At 35.9% G+C, this 20,442-nt stretch overlaps 1 protein-coding gene across 13 annotated transcripts in view; it reads right to left on the bottom strand.

The window, feature by feature from the left end:
- Nucleotides 1–20,442, bottom strand: part of LOC108887997 (uncharacterized) — a 45,450-nt gene that overhangs the window by 9,884 nt on the left and 15,124 nt on the right. For 5 of the 13 annotated variants that reach the window (XR_007814259.1, XM_051074298.1, XM_051074306.1 and 2 more), the window contains exons 3-5: nucleotides 12,969–13,039; nucleotides 6,012–6,468; nucleotides 4,756–4,883 (exon numbers count right to left, since the gene is read on the bottom strand). Coding sequence is in view for 12 of the 13 variants with exons in the window: in XM_051074298.1 (XP_050930255.1) it covers nucleotides 4,769–4,883; nucleotides 6,012–6,468; nucleotides 12,969–13,039 (643 nt within the window). In the remaining variant the exon portion in view is untranslated. Of the gene's footprint in view, nucleotides 1–4,755; nucleotides 4,884–5,559; nucleotides 5,679–6,011; nucleotides 6,469–6,801; nucleotides 7,259–7,597; nucleotides 8,055–12,968; nucleotides 13,040–20,442 lie in introns of those variants that run through there. The other 8 variants (XM_051074294.1, XM_051074295.1, XM_051074330.1 and 5 more) reach the window with 8 other exon arrangements.

Here is a 20,442-nt window from a genome sequence, read left to right as displayed (position 1 = left end):
TATACTATGACATTTTTTTGATGGTTTTTGACCCTTTACTATACTATGACATTTTTGACATTTTTGACAGACACTTTACTATCTGACATTTTTTTGATGTTACTATATATTTTTTGAACATTTTTTATGTCTTACTATACTAGTGACATTTTTTGACCGTTTTCAAGGCCATACAGTACTATGACATTTTTGGCCATTTTTCATGTCTTACTATACTATGACATTTTTTGATGGTTTTTGGCCCTTTACTATATTATGACATATTTTGAACATTTTTTATGTCTTACTATACTGTGACATTTTTTGACCGTTTTCAAGGCCATACAGTACTATGACATTTTTGGCCATTTTTCATGTCTTACTATACTATGCCATTTTTTAAACATTTTTCATGTCTTACTATACTGTGACATTTTTTGACCGTTTTCAAGGCCATACAGTACTATGACATTTTTGGCCATTTTTCATGTCTTACTATACTATGACATTTTTTGATGGTTTTTGGCCCTTTACTATATTATGACATATTTTGAACATTTTTTATGTCTTACTATACTGTGACATTTTTTGACCGTTTTCAAGGCCATACAGTACTATGACATTTTTGGCCATTTTTCATGTCTTACTATACTATGACATTTTTTGATGGTTTTTGGCCCTTTACTATATTATGACATATTTTGAACATTTTTTATGTCTTACTATACTGTGACATTTTTTGACCGTTTTCAAGGCCATACAGTACTATGACATTTTTGGCCATTTTTCATGTCTTACTATACTATGACATTTTTTGATGGTTTTTGACCCTTTACTATACTATGCCATTTTTTAAACATTTTTCATGTCTTACTATACTGTGACATTTTTTGACGGTTTTTGACACCTTACTATACTATGCCATTTTTTGACAATTTTTGACCAGACAGGCTTTACTATCCTGACATTTTTTTGATGCCTTACTATACTATGACATTTTTTGAACATTTTTTATGTCTTAGTATATAATGACAATTTCTGACGGTTTTTGACACCTTACTATACTATGACATTTTTTGACCGTTTTCAAGGCCATACAGTACAATGACATTTTTGGCCATTTTTCATGTCTTACTATACTATGACATTTTTTGATGGTTTTTGGCCATTTACTATATTATGACATATTTTGAACATTTTTTATGTCTTACTATACTGTGACATTTTTTGACCGTTTTCAAGGCCATACAGTACTATGACATTTTTGGCCATTTTTCATGTCTTACTATACTATGACATTTTTTGATGGTTTTTGGCCCTTTACTATATTATGACATATTTTGAACATTTTTTATGTCTTACTATACTGTGACATTTTTTGACCGTTTTCAAGGCCATACAGTACTATGACATTTTTGGCCATTTTTCATGTCTTACTATACTATGACATTTTTTGATGGTTTTTGGCCCTTTACTATATTATGACATATTTTGAACATTTTTTATGTCTTACTATACTGTGACATTTTTTGACCGTTTTCAAGGCCATACAGTACTATGACATTTTTGGCCATTTTTCATGTCTTACTATACTATGACATTTTTTGATGGTTTTTGGCCCTTTACTATATTATGACATATTTTGAACATTTTTTATGTCTTACTATACTGTGACATTTTTTGACCGTTTTCAAGGCCATACAGTACTATGACATTTTTGGCCATTTTTCATGTCTTACTATACTATGACATTTTTTGATGGTTTTTGACCCTTTACTATACTATGCCATTTTTTAAACATTTTTCATGTCTTACTATACTGTGACATTTTTTGACGGTTTTTGACACCTTACTATACTATGCCATTTTTTGACAATTTTTGACCAGACAGGCTTTACTATCCTGACATTTTTTTGATGCCTTACTATACTATGACATTTTTTGAACATTTTTTATGTCTTAGTATATAATGACAATTTCTGACGGTTTTTGACACCTTACTATACTATGACATTTTTTGACCGTTTTCAAGGCCATACAGTACAATGACATTTTTGGCCATTTTTCATGTCTTACTATACTATGACATTTTTTGATGGTTTTTGGCCATTTACTATATTATGACATATTTTGAACATTTTTTATGTCTTACTATACTGTGACATTTTTTGACCGTTTTCAAGGCCATACAGTACTATGACATTTTTGGCCATTTTTCATGTCTTACTATACTATGACATTTTTTGATGGTTTTTGGCCCTTTACTATATTATGACATATTTTGAACATTTTTTATGTCTTACTATACTGTGACATTTTTTGACCGTTTTCAAGGCCATACAGTACTATGACATTTTTGGCCATTTTTCATGTCTTACTATACTATGACATTTTTTGATGGTTTTTGGCCCTTTACTATATTATGACATATTTTGAACATTTTTTATGTCTTACTATACTGTGACATTTTTTGACCGTTTTCAAGGCCATACAGTACTATGACATTTTTGGCCATTTTTCATGTCTTACTATACTATGACATTTTTTGATGGTTTTTGGCCCTTTACTATATTATGACATATTTTGAACATTTTTTATGTCTTACTATACTGTGACATTTTTTGACCGTTTTCAAGGCCATACAGTACTATGACATTTTTGGCCATTTTTCATGTCTTACTATACTATGACATTTTTTGATGGTTTTTGGCCCTTTACTATATTATGACATATTTTGAACATTTTTTATGTCTTACTATACTGTGACATTTTTTGACCGTTTTCAAGGCCATACAGTACTATGACATTTTTGGCCATTTTTCATGTCTTACTATACTATGCCATTTTTTAAACATTTTTCATGTCTTACTATACTGTGACATTTTTTGACCGTTTTCAAGGCCATACAGTACAATGACATTTTTGGCCATTTTTCATGTCTTACTATACTATGACATTTTTTGATGGTTTTTGGCCCTTTACTATATTATGACATATTTTGAACATTTTTTATGTCTTACTATACTGTGACATTTTTTGACCGTTTTCAAGGCCATACAGTACTATGACATTTTTGGCCATTTTTCATGTCTTACTATACTATGACATTTTTTGATGGTTTTTGGCCCTTTACTATATTATGACATATTTTGAACATTTTTTATGTCTTACTATACTGTGACATTTTTTGACCGTTTTCAAGGCCATACAGTACTATGACATTTTTGGCCATTTTTCATGTCTTACTATACTATGACATTTTTTGATGGTTTTTGACCCTTTACTATACTATGCCATTTTTTAAACATTTTTCATGTCTTACTATACTGTGACATTTTTTGACGGTTTTTGACACCTTACTATACTATGCCATTTTTTGACAATTTTTGACCAGACAGGCTTTACTATCCTGACATTTTTTTGATGCCTTACTATACTATGACATTTTTTGAACATTTTTTATGTCTTAGTATATAATGACAATTTCTGACGGTTTTTGACACCTTACTATACTATGACATTTTTTGACCGTTTTCAAGGCCATACAGTACAATGACATTTTTGGCCATTTTTCATGTCTTACTATACTATGACATTTTTTGATGGTTTTTGGCCATTTACTATATTATGACATATTTTGAACATTTTTTATGTCTTACTATACTGTGACATTTTTTGACCGTTTTCAAGGCCATACAGTACTATGACATTTTTGGCCATTTTTCATGTCTTACTATACTATGACATTTTTTGATGGTTTTTGGCCCTTTACTATATTATGACATATTTTGAACATTTTTTATGTCTTACTATACTGTGACATTTTTTGACCGTTTTCAAGGCCATACAGTACTATGACATTTTTGGCCATTTTTCATGTCTTACTATACTGTGACATTTTTTGACGGTTTTTGACACCTTACTATACTATGCATTTTTTGACATTTTTGCACAGTTTTTTTTTTTTTTTTTATTTTTTTTTTTTTTACTTTTTTTTTTTTTTTTTTTTTTTTTTTTTTTTTTTTTACTATACATTTTATGTTTTACTATACTTGACATTTTTTTGTTACTTATTTTATTTTATGTTTTACTATACTTGTTTTACATTTTTTTTTTTTGTACTTTTATTTGACTTTTTACCGGTTTTTTTTGATTACTATTTTTTTTTTTCATACTACTATGACATTTTTTTTGACTTATATACTTGCCATTTTTTTTTGGCTTACTATACCATTTTTTTTTTACTATACTATGACATTTTTGGTTTTTGACGGCTATACTATACTATGACATTTTTCTTTTATGTTTTTTTAATTACTTTTATTACTACATTCTGTTACTAAGTTTATTTCTTTTTAGCTCAAGTGTCTCATTTTGGTCATAATCATATTTTTATAACTGAATAAACTGTTGATATGAGGTTTCAGAAATATTTTGTTGATCTGTTTTTTTAATAGAAATAAAAATATTTTCTTACTTTAACCATTGGCAGATCCTGTTGTTTATATGAATTCAGCCGAAACACACATTGATTGTTTAAAACCACGCTTTACCAAACACCCTAATCAAAAATAACTTCTACAAACAAGGCATAACTGGTCATTATCTCTGCAATACTTTACAGTTAACAGTCATTTTATCCCTAAATTCATCCTTTTTCTTCAAACTGTTCTTACATGAACTATGTAAAAAAACTTCACTAATGGGTAAAGTCTTAAACAATTTAATCTCAGTGCTCTGTGTTGGACAGTTAATGTAAAGCTGTTTGTGAATTACCTTGTCTCTGAAATTATGTGCAACGTCTGGAATCATGGACGATGGCTCTCTCCTCTTTGACAAGGTCTCTGCAATTATGGACAGCGTCTCCGTGATCATGGAGAATGTTGTGGATGAAGTGGTGAAACCTGGAGGAAATCAAAGAGAAATATGCAAAGGAAAATGATCAATACACTACTACATATTGCTCATCAACAGTTTAACCATGAAAACAGAGAAATATTCAACATTACAGTTGAACCACAACATTTCATAAAACATTTTGATATCTTAAGCCATCTTACTTCCGGTAATGCAAATTACTTTTACATTACTTCTATCAATAATGTAAAGTAATACAATTACTTATACATAATTTTAATATTGCAGATTATTTTTATTATTATACTTTTCTGATATACTGAATACTGAACATAAACATCAGTGCTCTGTGTTGGACAGTTGATGTAAAGCTGTTTGTGAATTACCTGGACGCCCAGTCCAGGTCTCAAAGAATGTCTTCACTCCACGAAGACTCTCTGTGATCGTGGACCACACGTCTGTGATCATGGACGACGTCTCTGCGATCGCGGACAATGTCTCTGAGATTATGGACAAAGTCTCTGTGATCATGGACAATGTCTTTGTGATCGTGGACGATGTCTCTGAGATCATAGACGGTGTCTCTGTGATCATCGACAACGTCTCCATGATCGTGGGCAGTGCCGTCAAATCGGTGACCCCCGTCTCCGCCGATTCTATCGCAAGGTCTCTACGAAGCATGGGACAATGTCTCTGATCATGGACAACGCCTCTCTCATCTTTGACAAGGTCTCTGCGATCATGGACAATGTATCTGATCGTGGACGATGTCTCCCTCATCCTCAACAATGTCTCTCTGATCATGGACCATGTCTCTGCGATCGTGAACGAAGTGGTGACACCTGGAGGAAATCAAAGAGAAATATGCAAAGGAAAATGATCAATACACTACTACATATTCCTCATCAACAGTTTAACCATGAAAACAGAGAAATATTCAACATTACAGTTGAACCACAACATTTCATAAAACATTTTGATATCTTAAGCCATCTTACTTCCGGTAATGCAAATTACTTTTACATTACTTCTATCAATAATGTAAAGTAATACTTATACATAATTTTAATATTGCAGATTATTTTTATTATTACACTTTTCTGATATACTGAATACTGAACATAAACATCAGTGCTCTGTGTTGGACAGTTGACGTAAAGCTGTTTGTGAATTACCTGGAGGCTTCAGTCCTGGTCTCTAAGAACGTCTTCACTGCACGAAGACTCTCTGTGATCGTGGACCACACGTCTGTGATCATGGACGACGTCTCTGCGATCGCGGACAATGTCTCTGAGATTATGGACAAAGTCTCTGTGATCATGGACAATGTCTTTGTGATCGTGGACGATGTCTCTGAGATCATAGACGGTGTCTCTGTGATCATCGACAACGTCTCCATGATCGCGGGCAGTGCCGTCAAATCGGTGACCCCCGTCTCCGCCGATTCTATCGCAAGGTCTCTACGAAGCATGGGACAATGTCTCTGATCATGGACAACGCCTCTCTCATCTTTGACAAGGTCTCTGCGATCATGGACAATGTATCTGATCGTGGACGATGTCTCCCTCATCCTCAACAATGTCTCTCCGATCATGGACCATGTCTCTGCGATCGTGAACGAAGTGGTGACACCTGGAGGAAATCAAAGAGAAATATGCAAAGGAAAATGATCAATACACTACTACATATTCCTCATCAACAGTTTAACCATGAAAACAGAGAAATATTCAACATTACAGTTGAACCACAACATTTCATAAAACATTTTGATATCTTAAGCCATCTTACTTCCGGTAATGCAAATTACTTTTACATTACTTCTATCAATAATGTAAAGTAATACTTATACATAATTTTAATATTGCAGATTATTTTTATTATTACACTTTTCTGATATACTGAATACTGAACATAAACATCAGTGCTCTGTGTTGGACAGTTGACGTAAAGCTGTTTGTGAATTACCTGGAGGCTTCAGTCCTGGTCTCTAAGAACGTCTTCACTGCACGAAGACTCTCTGTGATCGTGGACCACACGTCTGTGATCATGGACGACGTCTCTGCGATCGCGGACAATGTCTCTGAGATTATGGACAAAGTCTCTGTGATCATGGACAATGTCTTTGTGATCGTGGACGATGTCTCTGAGATCATAGACGGTGTCTCTGTGATCATCGACAACGTCTCCATGATCGCGGGCAGTGCCGTCAAATCGGTGACCCCCGTCTCCGCCGATTCTATCGCAAGGTCTCTATGAAGCATGGGACAATGTCTCTGATCATGGACAACGCCTCTCTCATCTTTGACAAGGTCTCTGCGATCATGGACAATGTATCTGATCGTGGACGATGTCTCCCTCATCCTCAACAATGTCTCTCCGATCATGGACCATGTCTCTGCGATCGTGAACGAAGTGGTGACACCTGGAGGAAATCAAAGAGAAATATGCAAAGGAAAATGATCAATACACTACTACATATTCCTCATCAACAGTTTAACCATGAAAACAGAGAAATATTCAACATTACAGTTGAACCACAACATTTCATAAAACATTTTGATATCTTAAGCCATCTTACTTCCGGTAATGCAAATTACTTTTACATTACTTCTATCAATAATGTAAAGTAATACAATTACTTATACATAATTTTTATATTGCAGATTATTTTTATTATTACACTTTTCTGATATACTGAATACTGAACATAAACATCAGTGCTCTGTGTTGGACAGTTGATGTAAAGCTGTTTGTGAATTACCTGGAGGCTTCAGTCCTGGTCTCTAAGAACGTCTTCACTGCACGAAGACTCTCTGTGATCGTGGACCACACGTCTGTGATCATGGACGACGTCTCTGCGATCGCGGACAATGTCTCTGAGATTATGGACAAAGTCTCTGTGATCATGGACAATGTCTTTGTGATCGTGGACGATGTCTCTGAGATCATAGACGGTGTCTCTGTGATCATCGACAACGTCTCCATGATCGCGGGCAGTGCCGTCAAATCGGTGACCCCCGTCTCCGCCGATTCTATCGCAAGGTCTCTACGAAGCATGGGACAATGTCTCTGATCATGGACAACGCCTCTCTCATCTTTGACAAGGTCTCTGCGATCATGGACAATGTATCTGATCGTGGACGATGTCTCCCTCATCCTCAACAATGTCTCTCCGATCATGGACCATGTCTCTGCGATCGTGAACGAAGTGGTGACACCTGGAGGAAATCAAAGAGAAATATGCAAAGGAAAATGATCAATACATTACTACCTATTCCTTATCAACAGTTTAACCATGAAAACACAAATAAATAGTCGACATTACAGCTGAACAAGAACATTTTCCAAACATTAGAAGGCTTTTTCAGTAAATGAACAGTTGACTGTGAACATAGTCTGAGATGCGTTTGAATCGATTCACATTTATGGTATAATGCAGGGGTGTCAAACTAAATTTCATCCCGGGCCACATCAGCATTGTGGTTGACCTCAAAGGGCCAGTTGTAACTATAAGACTATGTAAATTTATCTACTCTCTTTTATGCATTTCTCTTTCACCAGTCCAACCAAGCCAGTTCTCTCACCACACATGGCAAGCATGCCATCCACCAACTTCTCCCAGGGTAATTTCATTTCACTAATGGACTTCTCCACCTCACTGAAGACGTCCCTCTCCCTTGTCATCCCGTGCATGGCAGCCACATCCAAGAGATGTCACTGACAAACAAGTCTGCCTTCATGCCTCTTAAAAATGGCTAGATGAGCTGTACCAGTATGGTTGCTGCTTTCGTCAACGGCTAATGAAAAAGCCAGAGAACTGTGCGTTTCTTCAGCCAGATTTTCCGCTAGTTCCCGGACCCTGTTTGTCTCTGGTCAGGACACACGTGCTCTCATGCATTCAGCATACACTGCTTTAAAAATAATCCTTCTGAAAAACACTTTAAAGCTCGGGCGATTTCTTCAGCCACAATAAAGCTGGCTTTCACCGCTGCATCATTTTTTCTGTAACTTTTGCAAAAATATATTGGCGGCTAAGGCTAGCATACGAGCTATATGTAAGTATGTAGTGGATGGTATGTGGATCATAGGATGCTGTTTGTATGCTCCGCTTTTTCAATTGCAAATATCAGTTATTTCAATTTGCAATTTTTTTCCCACAGTAAAGCGACAGAATTTAGCGTCATTAATGTTGCATATTATCGATTTGAACAATCATTTGAATGGGGGTGGGGGGCATTACTGTCCTGAAAGACAATATAATGCAACAGGCTGATGCAATTGTAGACTACATACCAAAAAAAAATGCTATATTAATGATGGGAAATATTAATGCGTACCACTTTATAGAATGTTTGTATTTCATCCTGAGGTTCAGATTTCCACTGAGGCTGCAACTGAAATTACTGTTAAAATGAAGTTCATACTTAACATACCAGCATTACATTCACACATATACAGCCCGAGTTTTTTAGCCATAACATCATTAACAGTGGGTAACAGATAGAAACGTGACCCACGTGTTGACTGTAATCCAAGCATCCGAAAAATTATCACACATTTTTCATGTCCTTACATCTCATAATACTTCGTACTGTTGACAAACCCGGCCTGCCTCGATCTGTGTTAAACGGTACTACGACGGCAGGTAAGATGTCGGTAACTTGAGTTGGTGTTTACTTAATCGGAGTTTGTGCCTGTGCATAAAACGGATGTGCACCTATCTGCTGATGCTAATGCTAAACCTCGCCGCTAACGCTAGCCGTTAGGTAGTTCGCTCCCTAGCCTTACCTTCGCGTCGTAGGTGTACTCAGCGTCCAGCCCCACTTGTGTTCAACAATAAAAGCAGCTCCGAAGCTTGTTTTAGTATCCAGGCTTTCTCCGTAATTAAGTTTTCTAACAGTACTGACAAACCGAGGCAGCGATTCAAACGTTGGTTTTAATCTGCTTTCAGACTTCGTTTCTCCGCCTCTCTGAGCTCCTCCCCAAAGGTAACGGCCAATGACAACACACGCAAGCCAACATCGGCAGAAAGAACGCCAATTGGCCAGGTGATTCTGTTCCGCCTAGCAACCGCCTCTGATTGGTCTTATAGTAAGGTAGGCTACCATAGGTCTGGATCATAGATGTATCATAAGAACTGGATACGGTGCTGCTACTCAGCCTTGCTGCAGTTTTTTTGCAGTGGCCACTCCCCTGCCACCAAAAATGCATTTTCCTTATAGGCCGCCTTTGTAAGAGAGATGCCAGTAAAATTGTTGACCATACACCTCCGGCTATAAACAAAGTCAATCATCACTCTTTGTATTTGATATTTTTAAGCCATGGAGTTTTAATCTTTGTAAAACTTTTCAAAAGCCCAGAAAAGGCATGTTGCATTTATCAGTCACTTGTCAGCCTTTGCTTTCAAATTTGATTGTTTTTTTTTGTTTTTTGTTTTTTTTTTTTTGTTTTTATCAATATATTTCCCCCATTAAAATTAAGTGATATGATGCTAGATGGCTTTTCATAACTCTCACCATAACAGTTTTCTTAAGGGTATTTTCATTTCTTAAGTCATTTACTTTATATGTGATAGTTTGAGATAGTTGTGATCTGTGTAGTGTCTTTTAAAATACCTTACAAAGCAGTCTAATCTAATGTCAATAATTTGCTAAATTCAAATTTTACAGGCAAATACGTTTATAGTGCTGCTATATTTAAAGCTGTGAAGCTGTTTGTATTACAGTTACTGTAAAAAGAACCTGTAGAAGTGTGACTTGAGGTCCAAAAATAAATTGTTTTAAGTGTCTTTATTTTTCCTTTTCTTAAAACATCACTCACAACAGCTGTTGTTTCATTTTAGGTCTGCTATATGGTACCTGCGGAACCCACAGAAGTGTTTAGCCAAAAAAATAAAAAAGCACACCCTGAACACAGACTTGTGAAAGATAGTTGTGCATCAGTTGGCTGGAAAATATGAGAAGCTGAACAAAGGCATTATTTCCTATGGTTAAATGCCATGCTTCACAGCCACTTTATGCGTCATGTTGCTTTGAGCTTTATTTTAAACAGCCCCATTTTTAAAGCTGATCTTAAGGCTATGTCTCTTCTCTGGTGTCAAGGACTACTCTGGCTGGTTTATTGCAGCCTTTCAAAAGCAGCAAAGGAAAGAGCCAAAGCAAGGCTAACACAGCTATATCCAATTGAAGTTATTAGCCTCATTAACTAGCTTTAGTGTTCAGGGCCTACAGGAAAACTGACGGACCTATGTTTATTGCAATAAAAAAAGCAGATTGTTGACTGGATATATAACATCAAGTTAAGTGACTGGTGAAGTGTTCAGTGAAAATTAAACCAAATTAAGTAACACCTACTTTAGTGAAATCATTGGTTTACTTTGAAGTGTAGAACACATTTTTTTTTCCACCAGAGGCCTATGTATTTTTGTTGTGCATCCTATATCCTACAGCCTGCAGATTCGTCCACTGCAAATTCATGCCTCAAATCATCCTAAAGGTGTTCTAGGATTCAGACTAGGTGACTAGGGAGGGGTACATGTGTTGATGTTGTTGATGCCAAATTTCTGCCTCAGCAGAAATCCAGACTCATCAGACCAGGTTGTGTCTGCTGTTGTAGTCCATTCACTTCAAGGCTCAACATGTGAATTCTGATATCGCAGAGTTTACGCATTCTAGTTTATTGTCTACATGGGTTTTTTCCTGCAGTCTAGCAGTCTAGAGAAATGCAGGTTAGTTGAACTGGAAACATAAATTGTCTGTTAGGTGTGAATGTGAAAGTGTTGGTCTCTATGTATGCATTAGCACTGTGATAAACCATGTCACCTATTGTATGCTGGGATACCCCCCCTTTCCCCCTCCCAAACGACCCTGCACAGGATAAGCGGTTTAGAAAATAAATGAATGAATGATTTGAGAAGTCACAGGTGGGGAAACAATCCAAAACACTGAAATTATATTATATTCTTCCCTGGCATGAATTGGAGACAAAGACATACTGCTAAGGGCTATTACCTTATCTTAAAACAACCCAGACAGCACAGCTGGGCTGAGCAAACATAGGGTGATGTCTGGAAATATTGTCCACTGATTCCACAAGTTGTCATGTTAGCCTGCTTATCTCTTGTTTACAAGGCTTAAGGCTCACATTTCCCACTATCCTAACCCTAACTTTGTCCTTCATAATTTTTCTGTGAACCTCATTGACTCACCAGTGGGCTTGTCATTATAAATTTATGTAATGCAGCTAAACACTGTTCAGACCCACAGAACATTAACATTCTAGTGAAGGTCCCAAAGTTTCCAAAGATACTAAACATGACAGACTGAAGGCACACACACAAAAAAGAAAAGAATGGGAGCTCTGATGCATTTAGTTAACCGGTGCAAATGAATATTTTGACAAACTGCCTTTTTCAGGATAAAAAACAGCAGTCGCCTGACTAGCATTCATACCAGCTGGGACAAGTAATACAAATCAGGGCAGTCAACTTCTTAGGGAGGCCTGGGACCAAACCAGTCCACATCAGCCAGTACAAACTAGAAAAATACAGGAAATGTCAAACCAGAAAACATCTACGTACAAATTAGAAAAATAATCAATAATACAAATCTATATAAAATTCCAAATAAGGAAAATTAAATATATTAAATATATTAAAATGTATCACATTGCTTATATATATGCAAGTCAGCATCTCACTAGGATAGGTGTACATCTTCCACCAGGCTTTTTATGCCCTACTTACAGTGCCTCTGGAATTCTCATTTGATTACATTGTGTTGCCATCAAAAATAAAGTCTCTCCAGTTGGATTTTTCACAGTGTCATCAGATATCAGAAAGCTCCAGTGATGAGCAAGAACAACTCATTACAAAATATATGATGCTAAGGATCTAACCTGTTTATGGCTTCTACTTAACTTTATTACAATATATATATATATATATATATATATATTTTAAAGAAACTATACATGTTGGCACAGGAAAGGTTTATTACTGTGGCTCTTCCTGCAATACATATACTTTCTATAGCTGTTGATTTGAAACTCTGACATACTGAATATTTATTTATTTATTAAGCATTATAGCATTGATTAATTAAATAAATGTTGCAGGAAGGTACATTTCTTACTTAAAACACCTGCATCCTGCTCCTCCACCAGCCCATTTGGGTTCCCGTATTGGCCATCCTGACCCAGAAACCTGGGTTAGTAAAAGAAACATGGATAAAATATTGTTCCCTTGATAACTATAACACAAACCAAGACAGTTATTTATTAACTCACTGATACATCTTATTTTTGTATTAACAATTAATCAAATACCTCCATATATTATAGAGAGGATCTGTAGTCCTGCCTGTTCTACTTATGTTCAGTTTGGATTGTCAAGGGCAGTTGCTCTTTCGTTACATAGTCACGTAAGCTGGTTGTATGTTTCCTGGTACACTAAACCACAGATAAAAGATGTGTGACTACTGGACTTGGATTTAACAAATGCCAAGAAGGGACTCCAGTGCTTGTGTTGCTGTGTTCCAGCTGGATGTGTGGCATCATTACAGTGAACACTAAGTGAGTGTAAGCACCTAAGTAGGAGGTTAGGGTGGTTGACAGTACTTCTTTGGCAAAGGGTGTTGGCATGAGGGTAGAGTAATGAGTGATGATGGTTGCCTGTATGAAATGCATGAATATGATTGGACATTACAAGTTAGCTGGTTGCTAGCCTATGAATGAGGCAATGATAGTAAAGCATATAGTGCCTGAACAACATAGTGCTCCACTGATGTGCTCACAGAATTGTACTGAATTTATTATTTTGTATTGAATCAAAGTTTCATTTTTTGTATTCATTTCTTATATTTAAGACAGAAACTTAACAAACTAAGAAAGTTAGAGACAGTAAGTTTAAGTCTTCTTTCTGGTACCCTCTAGCAATAGGAAATCTCTCAATGCAGCTTTTAAAACAGAGAAACTGAGCATAGGTTAAAAGTAATATTGCAGGCTGCATTTTATGGAGTACTTTCAAAACAAACCATCGCTGTGGAAAGAACTGGTTGGGCAGTAATATGATTTTTACATCTCAGTAAGAGCAACTGGCAGAGGATGGTGGAGTGAGTCATACACACACAAGGACAGGGTTGGGGCAAAGCTGGGGCAAGGTACACACACACAGAACATTGTGAGAGAGAGCAGCACAACTAGTCAGCTCAAAGGTTACTCAAGATGAGACAGGAGCAGAATAAACTTGAAAAAGAAGAACAGCAAGAAAACAAAAGGAAAAGACAAAAAGCTAAAAAGTGTCAGTGAAACAGAAAAGGCAGTTGTAAGATAAGATGCAAGGAAACACAAGAGGTATGTAGATTTGAAAGATGAGAGGACAGACAATAGCTTCCTAGATATCTTGATGCAAAACAAGAGGTAGAAAATGAGGTAGATGTGGCAGAAAATATCATTAGAATTGGGAGAATGGGAAAAGAGGAGGATTGAATCCATTCTTGGAAATGACAAAAGAACAGGTAACTGCAAGTTTTGCTGGCTGAAGATGAGAATCCACAAGTGCACCATTGTGATGGCAATAGACACAAGAAGAATGCAGCCCCTTTTGGAAATGTCAGAATGGTACTTGACACAAACAGTAGAGCAGAAGAAATTGTACATTTTAAAGGCAGACAAGGTGATAAAGATGAAACAAGAGAAAAACTAGGTGAGCTTTGACTGTTAAAAATTTCCCTATTGACTGGGAGCTTTTTGAAAAAGTAATTAACTACATGTGTGATTATTATTTTGTTTTTGTTTCCCCTTACTAATCTCAACACAGTTTAAAAAATATTCAATATTTCGCCATTTTACAAATAGGTAGCCAAATGTACCCTGTAAAGTCATGAAGTGGCATTTTTTTTAATGTAGTGCTCATACATATGCCTCATGTTCATAATTTGTCATTGGCTATCTGCAGTTTTAAGGGATGGATTGTGTTGTTATTTAGGCGTTTAAAATCATAGAATAAAACATCTCTATTACAAAGGGGAAAAAAATCATAAATTTTATCTACAGTCAAAGCTGTCTAGTTGAACTTCAGAATCTGAAAATGTGCTCAAACTAAATTTTTAATCTTTGTGGAACCTCCAAAAGGGCATTAAGTGAAGATGCAACCACAAGAGAGGAAGTGTCTTAATACTCTAATCTCTGATAGCCACTATATAATGGCTATAAACTGTATTAAAGTAACTTGGAAAACATGGAACTTCTCTCTTGAAATTCAAAACCAATATATACTTTCAGAAAAAACTTGGCTTTTAGTGGCAAAATTTCCTGTGTGTGATCACTGTGTGATCCCTCTGAAAGAACCGAAGCGAAAGCAGTGCTGGATTGCAAGTAGAGATCAGAGAGCCACACACTGATGCAAATCTTTCAATCTTTAATTCTGTTAAGAAACATATTTTATCTGTTAGTGTATCAACCAACATTTTTGCACATAATGTTGCTTCTACATGTGTTTGTGGAAAAGACAGTGAAATACTATGCTATTATCATCACAAGAAAAATACTACAGATGTCATTTTCTAATAAAAAAAAAAATAATATCAACAATAATAAAAAATTGCATTGTCACTGTTTGTTCAAATCAAATGCTTTGGAAAGGTACAACAATATCACATGAAGATATATCCTCTATTGCTACCCGAGTTTTTGTGCCAAATCATACCAAAATGCTCTAAGAACCCATCTCACGTTTCATCACAGTAAAGAAAATGTCCAATTTAAAGTGAAAAATTAAATATATACACACACATCTTTTTAAAAAGAATTTATTATTGTTCTCCTGTCATTGTCAGATTCATGATGGATAGTTTGAAAACAAAAACTAAAAACAAACAAACACTTTTTTATTCCATGCATTTTTTCCTCCTTATCAAAACCTGAGATTCAGGTGTGTCATGCTGGTTATGCTAGTAGCAGTTAATGTAGCCTCAAGCCACTTATCTCTAGCAGTGTTGAGCAGTGGGCTAGAGAGGTCTGGTATTCATTTATTTCTTATTCCACACCTCTAGATTTTTTTTTTTTTTTTCATTTTCAGAGTTGTAATCTTCTGCCCCAACATAGGCTGACCCAAGTGTCATCATTTGAGGCAACTTATCAAGACTTTGTGCCACTGCCTCTGGAGTCACAAAAGGCTTTATACAACTTAGAGAAAGGATTGGGGAAGATGGGTCATGGTTGAAAATGAGTATTTGGATGAGTTTAGCAAAAGACTGTGGTCATAGTTAACAGAAACAAAGGTGACTACTGTCAAAGCCAGACACAATCCATACACATCTCTCAATTACATCCTCCTCTATGTGATGCTATGGCATACTACTTTAAGCCTTTTCCTCTCAGACAAAACAATTATTCGTTGAATGGCCAAGGAAGGTTTCCTTTCACCAAAAGGTTGACAAGGGTCATTTTAAGTGTTTGAACAAGGAACTAGGTCTGCTGAGCACAGTCTCAAAACACACAAAAGTAGAAAAAAATCTGTGGCTCTATTTCAGATAGTTTCATTCAAAATATTCATATATATATATATTTGCCTGTCAAACTTAATTTCCCAGTTGTTGTATAAAATGCACAACTAACATTACCACTTGGGTATATCCAAACACTGAAGATAGTGGATGAATACATCCTTTTTTGTGTGAATGTCACTCATAATGGCCTGACAGATTATCTTCACCATTTTAACTGGCAGTTCAATGTCAAAAATCTTATATTGTGCATTTCTTCCAGCAGAGCTCAGTAAACCAGGGTTCTACTGGCTTTATGGTAGCCAAAGAAAAACTGTTTTTCTTAAAAATCTCTTCTGTTCAATGTCCCTGATGCATCTTGTGGGCTTTTCACCAGAATGGCCAGGAAATATAGCCATTATCATTACCCTTACTCAGGGTGCCTACAGATCTTTTACTAGAAGCCTTTATTTTTCAGATGTCACATGTAAGACTCTGGCTATCCTCAAAGCAGTTGAGCAATTTACATACAATTGCTTGACCTTTCTGAGCAGACTAAATCACAAAAATCATGGTACTGTTATTTGTACTTGGCACAAAACTCTGCATACCTTCACATTCATAAATAACCAAGGTAAAACTCTCCTTTGTGCAGTACATTACATCCCAGAGTGCCACCACATTGAAATTTAGATGGTATGGATGTTTTTAATTTAAAAGTCTCCTTTTATAATGGTTCTACAGGGTAAATGATATATGTGCACTCTTAGCTCAATCTCGTACAAATTCTTGTTCAGAATCTTAGTAGCTCTGCACCTTAATCTGACCTGCAGACACACAGGCAATTCAAGACACAATAGAATGTCATGTCACTGTAGCAGGTTGAAAATGGAGTGTGGGCAAAAGCAATGGGGCACTCTCTTCTGCCATACTAATGGGCTGCTTTTGAGGCATAGAAAGCTGTGTTCTCTTCTCACCATGGCAACTGATGATAGGAATTTTGACTCATCTCAATGTCCCTATTTGCCACTTTTCCCTTTCTACTCTGAAGATGAATGCATATTTCATGTCATTATCACACTGTGCAATAATTTTAAAAACAAAAGAATGGAAATATCAATAGGTAAATGCCATTAAATGCTTAAATGCCTGTTAAAGTTTTAGGCTAAATGTAACAAAGTCCATATTAAAGCTTCATAAGAGGAACAAGTAATACACATTTGCCATCTTGTGTTCACTGTCTTTTCTGGCAAGTCTTTAGTTGTAACAGAACATGTGTTAGTGCTTGTTAGTGTGATAACTGGCCTCTATCTATCCAAACATAAGCTGAAAATGTACAAAAACATGTACTTGATTTATACTGATATTTTGATCAATAGAATATGTTTGAACCTCATGGTTCAATTCAAACTGTGTGTTGATATACATGATCTAATTTGAACTTTAAATCCTAAACGCATGTGAAAGGAAAAAAAAAAAAGAAAAAGTATGCACTAAAGATTTAAAAAGATTATACATATATACTGTTTTTAATAATTCTACACTTTAGTGCAACACTTTGGCTGGGGGATATTCAAACATGTCAGGCCTTCTTACTATTACAGTGCTACAGCCCTCTGTGTGATGTAACCATGAGACAGACTCATAAATAAAAGATATAGATATAGGCTATAAAATCCTCTTATTTCCTACAAGCATGATTTTATTCCAGCATAAACAAAAGGATGTACTTATTTATTTATTCACCTAAATCGTACTTTGCGATACTGTACGTACTGTAACAGCCTCTCTGGCTGCTTTGCAAATTGTTTCCTCACAAATTCAAGAACTTTATCTGAATAACTTCATGTAAAGATTCTGAGAACTCAGATACTTCCTCAGCTCTTTACTGCAAAATGGTGCTCTTAATGAGGAAAAGAGGAAAAGAATTTTAGCTTGGCTTTACCTTTGACCACAGTCTACACTCTAGCCCTCCCCCTTTTTCTCACTAATTCTTTCTATCTCTATATGCACCTGCCAGTAATCAACCCTGTCTCCTAGAAATTACATTCATGTACAACTAAACTGCATCAACAAATAGGTTATGTAAGAAGGGTAATAGAGTACATTCACAGTCTTTCTGAATGAATGAATGAAGCACCACATTATTAACAACAGTTGAGTCATCAGGTGTGCGTACATACACAACTGTCTTTTGCATGACTGTCACACTGGGGTTTGCACATCCAGAATTCTGTCTGTGGAAAGTGTTAAGCATGAAAAGGCTGTTTGGTAAAGGGAAAAATCATGGCTCTGGTTACATATTAAGTCAATCCTGTGAATACATTTTCTGTATTCAACCAAACCATGATGTTTTCCTAACCATAACCAAGAGCTGTGAGTGCCTGAACATAATCATAAAAATAATTAATAGTATCTCACTTGCAAGAGACTTAACAATACAATTAATATTTTTCATTGATGCAGTACAGCACCTCATTTAAGAATCATATCACTCATTTCTTTTTTTAAAAAAAACAGGACTCATTCTGTCTTGGAAAATATACATTTCATCAGAGTTTCATCAGACTGACTGGTAACAGACAAAAATATTTTATGGTGTAAAGGTAGATTTCAGGATTGTACTTGTAAAGCAAGGAATATATTTCATGTGTCAGTCAGTTTTACATTTACTGTCCTTTGACTTAACCCCAGGAGAAACATAGCTCCAAGTGAAATCCAAACATCACTCTATCAAATTAAAATTGACCTCTTCCCTGAGGCAACTATCATACCTGTCCTGTATTATGAGTTTAAAAAAGACATCTTTGTCATAGTTGCATCAGTTTTGAAAGGAACATCACAGTATTTTTTTCTTACAATGTGATTGGATGGTTATGTCTTTGTAAATAATTGACATATTATTGGGAAACATATTTTCATCTTTTCAAAACTGCTGCAGTAATGCTTGTCTGCTAGAAGAATCTATTTGTACTGCAGCTAACATAAAGCTCATCCCTACCACAGACACAGAACACACTGTAATGAGCCTTTTTCTTCACTTTCTCACTTCTACGCAACAGTACATTGTTCTAAGGCAGAGAAAGCCTTAGAACAATGTGTTCTTAAGAAATAATAGATGTCTCTGGTGTTGCACAAACATTCAAGAGCTGAGAGGTGACAAATCATATGCTCGATTTTAAAGCTTTAAATTCCTTCAGCTTTAAAGCAAATGCATGTAGACATTAAAGCATTTTTGTTGAAACTTTAACTATGTTTCCTCTGTGTGTGTTTTGTTTGACATCATAGTCTTTTGGTCCACCCACTACTAATGAGTTAGATCTAATGAGTGAATTAATTGCCATGCCCATGTCGGGAGTGGTGATTTTATAGTATTATCATGGGTTAATGAGCATGGCAATACACTAGGTGGATTTTTAGCTCTCCTGCTGATAGTGTAGTGCTAATGGTGGAGTATCATACTCTGTGATGTTGATTAGAGTTCAACCTTCAATGTAAATGTTAAACTAATGCTTGTCAGACACACAGTGATACCTGCTTTATGAGCATCATTCGTTCATTTTTACAACTTTCTGGACTAATTGCAGAGCAGTCTTTGTTGATATACATTCTTCCACTGAGCTTCCTACTTTTACTTGTTTTGGTTACAGATTTTATCCACGAGTGCTCAGAGTTGAAATTACTTGAGCTTTCACCAAATTTGTTGCTGACCTGTCAAAGCATGTCTGGTAACAATTCAGCTGACCATGAAGCTTAAGCCACTTAAGAGGGCTCATGTGTGTCCAGACATGGTACAGATGAATATATATGTGTGTGTGCGTGTGTGTGTGTGTTTACTGCATTCATACTATTCTGTCCATATAATTTCCATCTCTGCATCAGAAGGGGTTCAAAGAATGCTCAGCAGACAGCGCTAAAAACTTGACAATTCAATGGCATTATGCCAGGAGCTGATTGTGGGTGGAGGTTGCCAAGCATGAATACAAAGATAACTGAGCAGAAGCCCAAGAAAAAAAGGAGGATCAGCCTAATAATCCTCATAATTTTCTTGTTCAGCTGGAATTTAGGAAGTAGGAGTCGCTGGTGTGGAGAAGGGGGACAAAAGACTGTCTAAAGATGTGAG

This window comes from Lates calcarifer, linkage group LG2, assembly GCF_001640805.2.
Source record: "Lates calcarifer isolate ASB-BC8 linkage group LG2, TLL_Latcal_v3, whole genome shotgun sequence".
Lineage (NCBI taxonomy): Eukaryota > Metazoa > Chordata > Actinopteri > Centropomidae > Lates > Lates calcarifer.
This window is presented reverse-complemented; position numbering and strand designations above follow the sequence as displayed.